The sequence below is a fragment of the Populus alba genome, chromosome 4 (assembly GCF_005239225.2).
Source record: "Populus alba chromosome 4, ASM523922v2, whole genome shotgun sequence".
Lineage (NCBI taxonomy): Eukaryota > Viridiplantae > Streptophyta > Magnoliopsida > Malpighiales > Salicaceae > Populus > Populus alba.
The window spans coordinates 18,820,588-18,835,930 of NC_133287.1; the positions used below are offsets into that span (position 1 = coordinate 18,820,588).

The 15,343-nt window shown below is 36.3% G+C and overlaps 1 protein-coding gene and 1 pseudogene across 1 annotated transcript; both read left to right on the plus strand.

Annotated features, from left to right (window-relative positions):
• Nucleotides 1-11,317: 11,317 nt before the first annotated feature.
• Nucleotides 11,318-12,448, plus strand: LOC118040506 (uncharacterized). The gene is made up of 2 exons (XM_035047475.1): nucleotides 11,318-11,975; nucleotides 12,069-12,448. Exons 1-2 carry the CDS (start codon nucleotides 11,318-11,320, stop codon nucleotides 12,446-12,448), a joined length of 1,038 nt encoding a protein of 345 aa, XP_034903366.1.
• A 9-nt stretch (nucleotides 12,449-12,457) lies between these two features.
• The window catches only part of LOC118036273 (mechanosensitive ion channel protein 6-like), a 6,449-nt pseudogene continuing 3,563 nt past the window's right edge, over nucleotides 12,458-15,343 (plus strand).

Below are 15,343 nucleotides of genomic sequence, written 5' to 3' on the forward strand. Positions count from 1 at the left end.
CAAGACCGGGGTCGAACCACAGAGAGGTTAATTGTATAAATTATAAATAACAAAACAACAACAACAACAATAATAATAACAATAATAATTACAATACTCAGTACGTGGCGTTGTTACACCTGAGAATGATCCAAAAGACCGGGTCACAGGTTTCCAGCCTATATACTGAGTTTATGAAAAGATCAAAGGGATATATTACAGAATGTAAATAACAACAATAACAATAATAATAATAACAATAGTAGTAGTAGTAGTAATAGAAGAAGATGAAGAAATTAATGAGAACTTTGAGTTGGAAGATTAATGTAAGGATTAAACAATGATGAAAACGAATGTCAAGGTTAGAGGATCCACTAATGGTACTTCAAACAAGTATAATATAAACTCTTATTACTCAATTGGAAACCACACATAAAGGAGGTTCCAATCAGATTATAAATTGTTAACATGATTACATTAGTTATCTTATTCGAATAAAGCTAATACTTGTAAATGTTGGCAGGCGTTCATGATTATAACTTATGTTAACAACAAATCAAGTCCCTTTCATAGCTCAGGTGTCGGTTATACCATACAGTATGAGCTATGAAAGTACCAAGTATTTGTTGTACCAAGTGTTATACAACATAAATCTAGATTAACCATTTAACAAGCAAAGTATTAAAAGTGAACAAGATAACAAATATAAAACATGTTAGTATCCATCGTTAAGGTCCATGTTAAGTTTATATTATACTTATTCTTACACCATTAGTGTGCCCTTTTCACCTTGACATAATTAACTTAGCTAAACATAATGAAAGAAAGAAACATAAATAAACAAGATAAGAACATAAATGAGAAAGAAGTTAACTAAGTAAAAGAAAGGAAATGAAGTGCTTAAACTTGATATTAATGAAAGCAAAACATAAGCAATACAAAGAGAGAAAGCAATAACATGATCTTGATCTGGAAACCAAGATGCCTCAATACATGGTAAGTGCCTCCTTTTATAGGCCAAAATTTGGAACTATTGATTTGTTGACTAATTGATGAGTGGGTGGCCACATCTTGACTAGATAACAATCCTTATCTTCTTGTCTGATCAAGACGTCATTGCTAACATCATAATTTGCCCAGAATCCTCAAGAATGTTCTAGGAAATTGTCTCAGCTTTCCAACAAAAAAAAGATGAGGTCATTTGGACTTCTAGAACTCAAGATATGGGCTGAACACTAAATAGTGTTTGGGCTGCAGGACAGCTTCGGACTTCTTCGTTGTTCCTTCAATTTGGACTTCAAAACGACCTTTTCAAATCTTGGGCTCCTCATGAAAGTTGTAGGCTTTTTGTCTTACCTTTCCATCCATATAAAGTGGACCTAAATCCGAAATCTAGAGCTCCAGATATGATCCAATTACCGAGCAATGTTCCGGTTTGGACTGCACCGACATCTCTTTTCTAAGTTTGGCCATCTCTTTGTCCCTTAAACTTTCAATGCTTAAACTCATCAATCAATCCTTTTATTTATGTGATAGTCCTGCATTTAAAATGAGCATTTACCATAAATTAAGGTATCTTATAATATCAAACTTGTTATTATAAAACATGCTTTAGTTAAGGAGTTATTGATACTTCAAGTGCAAAATGATGATATAAAACCTTGATAAACATGCACTTTTAAGTACTAATCACACCCCCCAACCAGCTTATTACTAGTCCCTAGTAATCTAAAGCGTTAAAATAGAGAAACAATTTGCAAGTTCCACAAAGCAAGGCATTCATCATTCAACTTCCATTAATCTATCCAGATAAACAAACTCTCATTAAATTTATATTCCTGCTTCATACTTCGTAAACAAGATATTAATAAACCTTCTTTTTGTGTGCTCAATGAAAACATAGATGATGGGGCTTTTGTTGGAAGAAAACAATATTATGTTCAAATGTTTAAGGTGAACTTCCTTGGGTTGGGATTTTTTTTCTTCTTTTTTTTTTTTTTTTCTCTTTTTTTTTTTCTTTTTATTTTCTTTTTTATTTTATATACACATACAACTTAAAACACAATGTATCTTTAACCCATGTAACGAGTTTTAGGCTAATGACTCCCAGACCAGTTGGTCTTAGGGCATTAGGTGTTGAGACACCCCTACGAGCTTAACAACTCGGGTTGCAGATACTGATACGTAGATAGTGCAATGTTTGATTCCCTTAAGCTTTTCTCCTTAACCCATGTAACAAGCTTTGGGCCAATAGCTCCCAAGTCAGTTGACTTTAGGGTATTAGGTGTTAAAAACACCCCTTCGGGCTTAATTGCTTAGGTTAGGGAGGCTACGAAACCAAACTTATCCACGTTTTATTATCATCAATACCATCTTTTTTTTTTTTTTTTTTTTTCTTTTCAAATTATATACTATCCTTTTCCCTTAGTTGTTACCTTCAACAAAAGAACATAATTAATGTAATAATCCAATGTGCAACCCACAATCATATGTTAAAGTGTGTGTGTGAAAATGAAGGTTTAATAATACTTGTTAAATGAGTATAGGAGCAGAATCAAGTGATAACAATGTGAGAGTTTGAAAACCTGAATATTTCAAGAAGTATTATGATAGACCTTGGTAATGAAACTTACTAAGATGCGTCTCTAGAGTCAATAAAATTGATTCCATACTCTGCCATCCTAATAACAATTTTGTCAAATGGTTTTTAATAATAGCAAAAACAGTTAGCAAGTTAGTATTTTTTTTTTTTTTTAAACTACTACCCTCTCCCCCCAACCAAAACGAGACATTGTCCTCAATGTTCGAAGGTAGAAAGATAGAGTATAGAAGACATCACCTGAAACAGCGAACAATGACAAACCTGAAACACACTTAAGCAAACATAAGAAGTAACAAAACAAAATAATATGCTATTAATAAAACCAAAAGACACAAGGTTTCACAGATGAAGGCTCAAATCTAATCTAAGCTTTTTACTTTATTTTGACAAAGCATGTATGTACAGGTAGTTGTGATTGTGGCTCACATTTTCCCTTGGTTTTACGTCCAAGAACGGCTTAAACGCCCTCTATGGGTCGGGGATAGGCTTCCCATCCAGTTTTCTTAAAAACTGGCAAACAGGGTCTTTTTTAGTCAGATTCCCAAGACTAAGTCGATCATGTTCTTTATGGAATTGTGGCCATAAATCATGAATTACACGATGCACATCTCCACTAGGATGCGTCTCAAGGGTCAACAAAAGATTATCTAAAGACCCCTTACTCAGGCCATCCTTAATGAATTGTATTTTATCTTCACGGTTTACAGATACCATTCCTAAAGAACGACATGTCGCATTACAAGTCCATCTGGCACATCGATGACAGACTTTCAGTCGTTTTGCACGACGTTTCTTTGCAAAAGTGCTTTTACCTGTTCCAGGCATGTGTGAAATGAAAGAATTGGAGGACTCACCTGATAATCGGACCTTTGCTTCAATTAGCCAGCGAATATCTTCAGGAATTCCATGATTCATTAACAACCGTAATCTTTCACACCTAGCACGGTAAATTTTTGTAATCGCATTTTGAGGCAGAGCAGGAAAATACCTTTTCAACTTATCAAGAGTGCTGTCCATTTTTAAATGAGAATTGGATGGGAGATTCAAAGAAAGAAGAAAGAGCTAAGAATTATACAAACATATACAGATATCAGTTATTTGGGAAACTGAAAGAACCGACTTAAGAGTCACGGAGTACCGTTATCCGCCATTTGACCGGGGTGAGAGACTAGCAAAACAAAAGTCACACTAAAAAGCAACAAAAAAAAAAAGTGAGAAAAACAAATTAATCAACCTTTATCAATAAGATTATTCAAACCAATGGATTCATTTTCACTAGGAAACTCATCAAAGTAAGCTTTTAAACGATGTTCATTTACCTTCAAAACATTGTCATTCTTTGGATTCTCAATATCAAGGGCCCCATGAGGATACACATGTTTCAAAATAAATGGACCGCTCCATCTTGATCTTAGTTTTTCAGGAAATAAATGGAGTTGAGAATTATAAAGCAAAACTTTTTGACCAGTATCAACTTTTTGACAATTTTCACAAGTTTTGCAGAATGCATGTGTGTCCTTGAACATGGTGGGCCAATAAAATCCATTTTGTAAGATTTTTGCAGTCGTCTCTCTTGATGAGAATTGACTCCCACATGCTTCAGAATGACAAAGTTTAATGACATTACTTACCTCATTGTCGGGAATGCATTTTTGAAATATTTGATCAGGACAATTTTTGAATAAGTAAGGGTCATCTAAGTAAAAGTTCTTCACTTCGTTCAAAAACTTTCCTTTGTCTTCGGTACTCCAGTGAGCTGGCAAATCTCCTGTTGCAAGAAAATTGATATTTTTAGCAAACCAAGGCATTGAACTGAGAGAAAGTAAGGATTCTTCAGGAAAGTAATCATCGATTGGTGTGATGTCAGATATCAAATCTGTTGTCACTCTTGACAAAAGATCGGCATCAATATTTTCGGTGCCTTTTTCATCCGTGATTTCTTCCTGAGAATAAATCATTTGCAAATCTTCATATTCATCCAACTCAATTTTACTCAAAGTAGATTCAAGTTGATCATGAACTAATTCTTCAATATGATCTACTTCTTGTAAATCATTATCATCTTCAGGCTGCTTGCAAACGTTGAAAATATTCATCTCTAATGTCATGTTTCCAAAAGATAACTTCATGAGTCCATTCCTACAATTAATCAATGCATTAGAAGTTGCAAGAAATGGACGTCCTAAAATAATAGGAAATGAATTACATGCTTCAACAGGTTGCGTGTCCAAGACAATAAAATCCACAGGATAAATGAATTTATCGACTTGTACTAACACATCTTCAATTATTCCTCTAGGCACTTTTACAGATCTATCAGCGAGTAAAAGAGTTACAGAAGTTGGTTTTAACTCACCTAGATTGAGACTTTGAAAGACTGAATATGGAAGTAAATTCACACTAGCTCCAAGATCAAGTAAGGCTCTTTCAATTTTATGTTCTCCAATAAAGCAAGAAATTGTAGGACAACCAGGGTCTTTATATTTCAAAGCATTATTGTTTTGAAGAATGGCACTTACTTGTTCGGCTAAAAAGGCTTTCTTTTTCACATTCAATTTTCTCTTCACAGTGCACAAATCTTTCAAAAATTTAGCATAGGAAGGAACCTGTTTAATAGCATCCAACAAAGGTATATTGATCCTTACCTGTTTGAAAATTTCAAAGATTTCAGAGTTGTGACTAACTTTCCTTTGTTTGGTCAAGGCATGAGGAAATGGAAGTGCTGGCGGGGAATCAGCCTTTTCTTTGCAATGTTCAGGTTCAACCCCTTCCTTACCCTCAGAGATAGACTCATCATCTTTCTCACAAGGTTCAAGAATAGGTTTTTCAATAACCTTACCACTACGAAGAGTGATGACTGATTTGACTTGATCCATGTGTTGGCTTCCAGAACTACTTGCATTTGCATTGTATTGCCCCTTTGGATTTTGCTGTGGTTGAGAAGGAAACTTACCTTTCTCTTGGAAACTGAGAGCAGATGTTAATTTTGCAAGAGCATCTTTAAAATCGGTCATGCTTTGAGCAAGTTGAGTGTTGATTGTCTCCTGCTTTTCAATGAATGCATGCAATGTTTCCTCAAAATTTCTTCTAGGAGGTGGAGCATAAGGAGGTGCATATCCATGAGAATTTTGGAAATTATGGTGTGCTTGAAACGGTGGATGTGAAGTTTGTGCATTGTTGCTATCACTCTTCCAACTAAAATTTGGGTGATTTCTCCAACCAGGGTTATATGTTTGTGAGTATGGGTTATGGTTGGGTCTTTGGAAACTGTTTAAAGCATGGGCTTGTTCATGGAGGCATTCCTTGAAAGAAGGCAAAGTTGGACAATCATTGGTTGCATGCTCATTTGTTTCACAGATTTGACACACAATGTCTTGAACAGATTTTAATTGACCACTCTTTTTCAATTCTAGTGCCTCGACTTTTCTAGCTAAAGATGCAAACTTGGCTTGGAGGTCATGATCTTCCCTAAGGTTGTGCATACCCCCACTAGATGTATGAGGTTGAGTTTTACTTGGTGCCTCATAAGTACCTGTGGTGTCCCAATTTTGAGCATTTTCGGCTAGCAAGTCTAGGTACTCCATTGCTTCATTAGGGTCTTTATCTTCAAAGGTTCCATTGCACATCAATTCAACCATTTGCCTATCTCTAGGTGTTAAACCTTCATAAAAATGTGAAACCAATCTCCATGTTTCAAAACCATGATGTGGGCAAGTATTAAGCAAATCTCGATACCTATCCCAACATTGGTAAAATGTTTCTCCTGGTTTTTGAGTGAAAGTGATGATTTGTCTTTTGAAAGAGTTTGTTCTATGAGATGGAAAAAACTTCTTTAAAAAATTGTTGTTGCATATCATCCCAAGCACGAATGGATCCTGGTCTCAAATTTTGTAGCCATGTTTTAGCTTTATCTTTTAATGAAAAAGGAAAAAGCTTTAATCGAATGGTGTTCATGCTACAATTTGAGTCATTATAGGTATTACAGACCTCCTCAAATTCCCTTAAATGCAAGTATGGATTTTCTAAGTCTAAGCCATGAAAAGATGGTAAAAGTTGAATAATGCCTGGCTTAAAATTAAAATGAGATGCATCAGGAGGGAAAACTATGCATGAGGGTGCACTTGTTCTTGTGGGATTCATGTGGTCTCTAAGTGTTCTCATACGGTTATTCTCATTATTCTCATTATGAAGTGATTGATTATCTTCTTCGGCCATATTTTCTGAAAATGATGAGGATACCCTACAAAGTCTACCACTTAATGTACGTGACCAAACTCTCATGCACGTGTAAGAAGAGAATAAAAGCAAGAAAAGAAAATAAAAGAAAAAGAAACAAAACAAAACAAAGGAAACAAAAATAGATAAAATGAAAAGTGAAAAGAGAAAATAAATTAAATATTATAATTTATACAAGAATTTACCTCCCCGGCAACGGCGCCAAAAACTTGACACGACCAAAAGCTTGATGTCTCTTCCCAAGTGCAGGAGTGTCGAAGTAATAAATAACCCGGCAAGACCGGGGTCGAACCACAGAGAGGTTAATTGTATAAATTATAAATAACAAAACAACAACAACAACAATAATAATAACAATAATAATTACAATACTCAGTACGTGGCGTTGTTACACCTGAGAATGATCCAAAAGACCGGGTCACAGGTTTCCAGCCTATATACTGAGTTTATGAAAAGATCAAAGGGATATATTACAGAATGTAAATAACAACAATAACAATAATAATAATAACAATAGTAGTAGTAGTAGTAATAGAAGAAGATGAAGAAATTAATGAGAACTTTGAGTTGGAAGATTAATGTAAGGATTAAACAATGATGAAAACGAATGTCAAGGTTAGAGGATCCACTAATGGTACTTCAAACAAGTATAATATAAACTCTTATTACTCAATTGGAAACCACACATAAAGGAGGTTCCAATCAGATTATAAATTGTTAACATGATTACATTAGTTATCTTATTCGAATAAAGCTAATACTTGTAAATGTTGGCAGGCGTTCATGATTATAACTTATGTTAACAACAAATCAAGTCCCTTTCATAGCTCAGGTGTCGGTTATACCATACAGTATGAGCTATGAAAGTACCAAGTATTTGTTGTACCAAGTGTTATACAACATAAATCTAGATTAACCATTTAACAAGCAAAGTATTAAAAGTGAACAAGATAACAAATATAAAACATGTTAGTATCCATCGTTAAGGTCCATGTTAAGTTTATATTATACTTATTCTTACACCATTAGTGTGCCCTTTTCACCTTGACATAATTAACTTAGCTAAACATAATGAAAGAAAGAAACATAAATAAACAAGATAAGAACATAAATGAGAAAGAAGTTAACTAAGTAAAAGAAAGGAAATGAAGTGCTTAAACTTGATATTAATGAAAGCAAAACATAAGCAATACAAAGAGAGAAAGCAATAACATGATCTTGATCTGGAAACCAAGATGCCTCAATACATGGTAAGTGCCTCCTTTTATAGGCCAAAATTTGGAACTATTGATTTGTTGACTAATTGATGAGTGGGTGGCCACATCTTGACTAGATAACAATCCTTATCTTCTTGTCTGATCAAGACGTCATTGCTAACATCATAATTTGCCCAGAATCCTCAAGAATGTTCTAGGAAATTGTCTCAGCTTTCCAACAAAAAAAAGATGAGGTCATTTGGACTTCTAGAACTCAAGATATGGGCTGAACACTAAATAGTGTTTGGGCTGCAGGACAGCTTCGGACTTCTTCGTTGTTCCTTCAATTTGGACTTCAAAACGACCTTTTCAAATCTTGGGCTCCTCATGAAAGTTGTAGGCTTTTGTCTTACCTTTCCATCCATATAAAGTGGACCTAAATCCGAAATCTAGAGCTCCAGATATGATCCAATTACCGAGCAATGTTCCGGTTTGGACTGCACCGACATCTCTTTTCTAAGTTTAGCCATCTCTTTGTCCCTTAACTTTCAATGCTTAAACTCATCAATCAATCCTTTTATTTATGTGATAGTCCTGCATTTAAAATGAGCATTTACCATAAATTAAGGTATCTTATAATATCAAACTTGTTATTATAAAACATGCTTTAGTTAAGGAGTTATTGATACTTCAAGTGCAAAATGATGATATAAAACCTTGATAAACATGCACTTTTAAGTACTAATCAAATACCCCCCCTCAAGACTGGCTCTAGTAAAGACTCTCCTAATTGGGATAGAAGGCTCGGGCATACCATTAAAAGGCGCCCTGGAAATCCCAGTTACTCTTGGCACTTCCTTTAGGTGTGTTTCCCTCTAGCAAACCTTTATGGTCAATGATATGGCCTTGGCTTACAACAACATTCTGGGTAGACCTTTTCTATATCAAATCAATGTTATAATCAACATTAGGTACTTGGCATTGAAGTTTCTAACTAAAAAAAGAGTGGCTACAGTGCAAGGGAATCAAGTGACCTTAAGATAATGTGTTTGTACCTGCTTGAAAGGTAAAAAGGCCCTAGCATTGGATCACCACGGGTCATTGAAAGAAAAGGTGGAGGTTAGAAATGAAGTTACTAAAAAATCAAGGGATGTCCCTTTAGAAGAAAATAAAACAATAATGAAAACAGGCTCCACTCTAACACCAACACAATAGTAATAACTAACGGAGCTCCTCCATATCCAAAGATCCAATTTTACAATGGGTGCCTCCAACATGTCAGGAATTAGTCCTGAAATAGCCACTTATCATTTGAAAGTAGACCCGATTTTTCACCTAGTCCGCCAAAATAAGAGAAATTTCAGGGGTGAAAGACATAAAGTAATAACATAAGAGATATATAAGCTCTTAATTGTTGGCTTCATTAGAGAAGTGATGTACCATATATAGCTAGAAAATATGGCAATGGTCAAGAAAAGCAACAACAAATGGTAGATGCATGTGAACTTCACAAATTTAAACAATTTTTTCACTAAGAAAACCATCATCTTCCTAAGATTGACTGATTGGTTGACTCTACCATAAGTTTTGAATAACTTAGATTCTTGGATGCCAACTCTAGCTATCACCAAATTCCCATGCTTTATAATTAAAGGGAAACATTTTGTTACAAAGCTATGCCTTTCAAGCTTAAAAATGTAGAGGTCACTTATTAGTAGATGGTAAAAAAAAATATTCAAGGACCAACTTGGGAGGATTATGAAGGGATATGTTAATGACATGTTAGTAAAGAGCAAGACTTTTAAGTAACATTTCCTAGACCAAGAAGAAGTCCTTTTATATGCTTGATCATCATCAAATGAAGCTTAATCCTTCTAAATATGTCTTTACCATCATAGGAAAGTTTTTGGGTCTTTTAGTAAATAACAAGGGAATCGAGCCTCACCTAGATAAGAATAATGATATTATGATATTTTGAGCAGTATGTGTTATGTTCCCATAATGTGTTATTGCACTTGAAGCCATGTTTGCTTGCCTGGTAGACCAGGTTAACCTTAATCTCATTGTTCTTTTGTGCTTCTCTGATGAGAGGTCTCTAACTTCATGTGTCCTGGACTCGTACACTTCTAAGGCCCTTAAGATTTTATATGGTCAGAAGATTCAGAGTTTAGGAAAGTGTCATGGTGGGAAGGGTGAACCCTATAAGCATGATAAACATATCTGCATGCTGAAGGATATATCTAGATAAAGGGGTGAAAAATGATTCCTTCTACCTTTGTTTGGAACCCTAAAGGTAAAAAATAATTAGTATATGCCACATTTAAGCACATGAGGTGAGCAACGACTTGTATTAATCTTTTTATTTTTAATTTTTTCTTGAAGAGCCTGGGCAAAGATTGAAGGAGTTCTTGTTGGAAGTTAAGCTGATTACTAGTTGTTAAAGCTTCAGAAGTAAATACTGTGGTTATAACGAGAAGAATGAAGAATGGATGAAAGAAGAAGATTCTGTTACAAAGCAGCTACAGCAGTTAAAAAACAGTTAAAGTAGTTATAGCTGTTATAACTGTTTTTTCTGTTACAAACCGTTTCTTACATATGTAAGAATCGTAGCCCTCAACTAATGAATGGTTGAGATGAATTGATCAAGAATTATGTTGTTAATTACATGTAATATGTATATAAGCAGAGTTCTGCATTAATGAAACAGTAAGAAAAAAGAGAAAAGGAAATACAAAATTCTCTTCTCATCTTCTCTATAAAACTCTTCTACAAACATTTCTTTTAATCATCAGAAAATCTACATGGTATCAGAGCTCACAAACTGATTCCTAAGAGGGGCGTAAACTGTGAAAAATAGATTGATTGAAACTGTTAATTACTCAAAATGGTAGGATCAAGCTCTACTGGAGGAGATTTAAGAACTCCACAGTTCAATGGCACAAATTATGATTTTTGGGCTGTAAAGATGGAGACAATCCTCATAGCATTCGATCTATGGGACGTAATAGAAGTTGGAATAAAATCTCATCAATCACCTGAGATTGCAACTGGATCAAGTGATGAAGAGAGTGAAGCTGAGCAAACTACATTGCATGCATCCACGACATCCAGAGAAGACAAAATCAAGAATGCAAAGGCATTAAGCCTCATACAAGGAGCATTAACAGACGACCTCTTCCCACGAATAAGAAATGAAAAGACTGCAAAAGGAGCTTGGGACATTTTGAGCAGAGAATTCAGAGGAGATTAAAAGGTTAGAGCTGTAAAACTTCAAGTAGTGAGAGCTGACTTTGAATACTTGAGAATGGCAGAAAGTGAAAGCTTAGATGGATATCTAGCTAAATTCTTTGCAACTGTGAATAACCTGAAATCATTAGGAGAAGATGTATCAGAAAATAGAATTGTGCAGAAACTGCTAATGAGTTTAAGTAGAAGATATAAGTCCATTGTGTCAATCATTGAGGAGACACGAGATCTTGATGTTCTGAGAGCAGAAGAAGTCATTGCTTCTATTAAAGTTTATGATAAGAGGGAGGATCTACATGATGAAAGGGATAAGCTAACAGGAACAGAGAAAGCCTTTAGTAGTTTAAAGATTGGAAACAATCAAGCCTACAGCTCACACAAGGGTTTCCAAGGCAGACCCCTTCAAAGATGGCAATCAAAAGACAGGATAGGACCAAATTCATTTCCAAACAGAATTGGAACCAACTATAATAATTCAAGCTGGAACAACACTGCTTGGGGAAGTAGTCAAGCAAGTATAAAGCCACAATTCCAAGCCTGCCAGAAGCAACACTTTGGATTATGCAGACACAAAGGAAAGCCAAGATGTGGAAGATGCAATCAGTTTGGTCATATTGTAAAAGATTGTGAAAGTCACAGTCACAAACAATTAGCAAATTATGCCAAAGAAGAAAGAGTCACCATTGGAACTATGTTCTATGCTTGCCATTATGCAAGTTTGTAAGACAAGAAGATATGGTTTGTGGATAGTGCCTGCAGCAACCACATGACTTCTCAAGAATCTGAACTAATCAGCATTGATAGAACAGTAACCTGCAAAGTAAAGATAGGCTCAGGAGACCTTCTGCAAGCAACTGGAAAAGGTACATTGGTTGTGGAAACTCAGCATGGGAAAAGATACATAAAAGAGGTATTGGTTGTTCCTGGATTGGATGAAAATCTACTAAGTGTAGGCCAGATGATGGAGCATGGTTATTACATTCTGTTTGGAGGCAACAAAGCAGTAATATTTGATGATGAAAGCCTCAACAATGTTATTGCAATAGTGATCATGGGAGGAAATCGATGCTTTCCACTCTCACTTGAGTCCATCACACCCGCAGCAAGGAAAGCCTCAGTGACTGAGGATTCCTGGATATGGCATAGAAGACTAGGACACTTGAATTTTGCTAGCATGAAGAAGATGTAGCAGAAAGAGATGGTATGTGGACTTCCTTTTCTGACTGAAGTAGAAGATGTTTGTGCAGGCTGTGCATCAGGCAAACATCACAGGGAGAAATTCGACAAAGAGCAAGCGTGGAGAGCAAGCTATCCACTGGAATTAATCCACACTGATCTGTGTGGACCAATGCAGAATGAATCTGTGGGAGGGAACAGATACTTCATCACATTCATTGATGATTACTCAAGAATGTGTTGGGTATACTTCCTCAGAAACAAATCTGATGCACTCAATGTGTTCAAGAAATTTAAAGCATTCGTTGAGTTGCAAAGTGGATATAAATTAAAGAAGCGGAGAAGTGATAGAGGTGGAGAATATACTTCAAAAGAGTTTGAAGAATTCTGTGAGAAACAAGGAATGGAGAGGCAACTGACAGTTGCATACTCTCCTTAACAGAATGGAGTTGCAGAGAGGAGAAATAGAATAATTTGTGAAATGGCAAGATCCATGCTGATAGAGAAAGGAATGCCAATAATCTTCTGAGCAAAAGCTGTAAATACAACTGTGTATATTCAGAACAGATGTTATACAACATCTATTACTAAAAAGACTCCTTTTGAAGCCTTCAGGGGAAGGAAGCCAGGAGTCAAGCATCTGAAGGTGTTTGGTTGCTTGTGTTACACACATATCCCATCATCACTAAGGCAGAAATGGGATAACAAAGCTGGAGAGGGAGTGTTTTGTTGTAACCCATTTTTGGGTCCCCGCAAAAAAAATAAAATAAATAGCCAAAGAAGGTTAGAAAAATGACAAGAGGCAGAAGCGCTCAGAAAATGGTCAGAAAATTGGTCAAGGAGTATAAAGATTGGATTTTTGACAATATATTCGGGAAGGATGAGAACCCTATTGAGAAGGAAATTTTGAATTTTGAGGAGAGAAGCCCAAATTTGGATGTTTATGGGTTTAATTGATTTTTTATTGGATTTATAGGGGATTTGATTGCAAGAAAATTGATTTTTTAAGTCAATTTGGGCTTTAAATTGAAGAAATTAAAGTTCTGGGGCCAAATTATGATTTTTAGGAATTTATTAAGTCAAATCAGGGGCTTAATTGCATAAATATTGAAGTTTAATGGCCAATTAGGGGTTTAATTGTGAAAATCCGAAACCAGGGACCAATTTGGAAAAGGCGCAAAGATAGGGGGGCTGTTTGGAGTTGATTGAGGGGCCTAATTGAAGAAATTGGAAGTTTATTGATCAATTGAGGGCTAAATTGCATAATTTAGAGGCCAAGGACCAAAGTGGAAAAGGCGGCCAACTTGGCGGACAAGACCGAAATTGTCAGGGACGCAATTGAAAGGAACAAAAATAATTGGGGGACTGATGTGAACGTTGGCGCATTTCTGGCACCAAATTTAAATGAAACGGCGCGTTTTCTCCAAAACGACGCCGTTTCATGCGTTTTTTTTTTTTTTTTTTTTTTAAAAAAAAAAAAAAGACCAAACGGTGCCGTTTTGAACGGCACTGTTTCTCTTCTTCTTCCCCCCCGCAGGCGTAGCAGAGGAGAGGAAAACCGGGGTTTTTGTCCCCGCCTCTCTCCTCACGTGCCATGGCCCGACGCCCCACACTTTGGGACCCCCGAAGCCGAAGCCGCTGGCCGACCACCCGCCGCGCCACCGAACCCGAGAGAAGCACCTTGGCAGCGGCGCCTGCCGACCGACCGACCAGCACGCCTTGTTCCCCCATGCATGCCCCGATATTGCCTATAAATAGAGAGGAAGCAGAGTGAGAAGGAGAGGGGAGGACCAAGAGAGGACCCGCAAAAGAAAGAGAAGAACCGAAACAGTGAGAGAGAGAGAGAGACCGAAAGAGAGAGAAACCACCGAACTCAAGAAACAGCCACCGAAAACCCAAAAGTTGAGAAGCTTGGGATAGTTGAAACTGAGAGGGAACTCAAGAAGCTGAAACAGAAGGAACGAACCGGTTGAACGACGACGAACCGTTAGAAAACAGCCGCAGCGCCGCCCTGGAGCCGCCGTCCGTGAAGCCACGACACTGCAGCACCGTCAGCAAGCCATCGTCTCCGCCGCGCCAGGTACGTCTCCTCCCCCCTGCACACTTTCTTGTTAATCCGGGCGCAAGTTTTGGCCTCCTGCATGCAGAATCGTTTCTGCATGCAGGAGGTGGGGGGAAAATAATTCCCCCCCCGTTTCATTTCTTCTTTTTTTTGTTGGGCCAGACAGTGTCTGGCCCAATGATATGGGTCTGGGCCGGTCCGGCCCAGACCAAAGTAGGTTGCTGTTGGGCCGAGTCCGGCCCAACAATTTTTGGGGCTGGAGTCCGGCCCAGTTAATTGGGCCGGCCCAGCCCATTTAATATATTAATATTATATTATATTATTATTATTATTATATTATGCATGTGTGTGTATATATGTATATTTTTTTTTCTTTCTCAATAAAAATAAAAAAATAAAAAATAAAAAATTTCTGAAAAAGTAAAAAAAAATATATTGTTGTTTTTGGTATATATTGATTTGCATTTTTTTATACTATGGGGATATAATTTCAGTATTTAAAAAACACCTGTTTTCGTAAAAAAAAAATAAAGAGTTTATAAAAAAAAAAATGTTTCGTTTTCATGCATACGGCCAATACACTAGCATGTTTTGAATGTTCTTTTTATATATAAAAAAAAAATATTGGAAGTTTTGAAAATGTGTTTTCGCATAGATATTCTTAAACACAAAATCATTTTCTTGCATTTGTGGATTTTACAACCTGTTTGTAAAACTCCAAAGGGTATTGGCCAATATTCCAAAAACTATAAAAATCTTATTTTGGGAGGAGAAAGTTGTGGTTATTGTTCACCGCTAATGTTTGGATGAAGAAATCCTTAAAAGGACGAACATCCAAAATATTAT

Excerpts from the sequence above, each read along its gene's own strand:
- LOC118040506 (XM_035047475.1), top strand. The coding sequence starts at position 11,318 with ATGGCAGAAAGTGAAAGCTTAGATGGATATCTAGCTAAATTCTTTGCA. Across the intron at positions 11,976-12,068 it reads CTATGCTTGCCATTATGCAA|TAACCTGCAAAGTAAAGATA; the intron begins GTTTGTAAGACA and ends TTGATAGAACAG.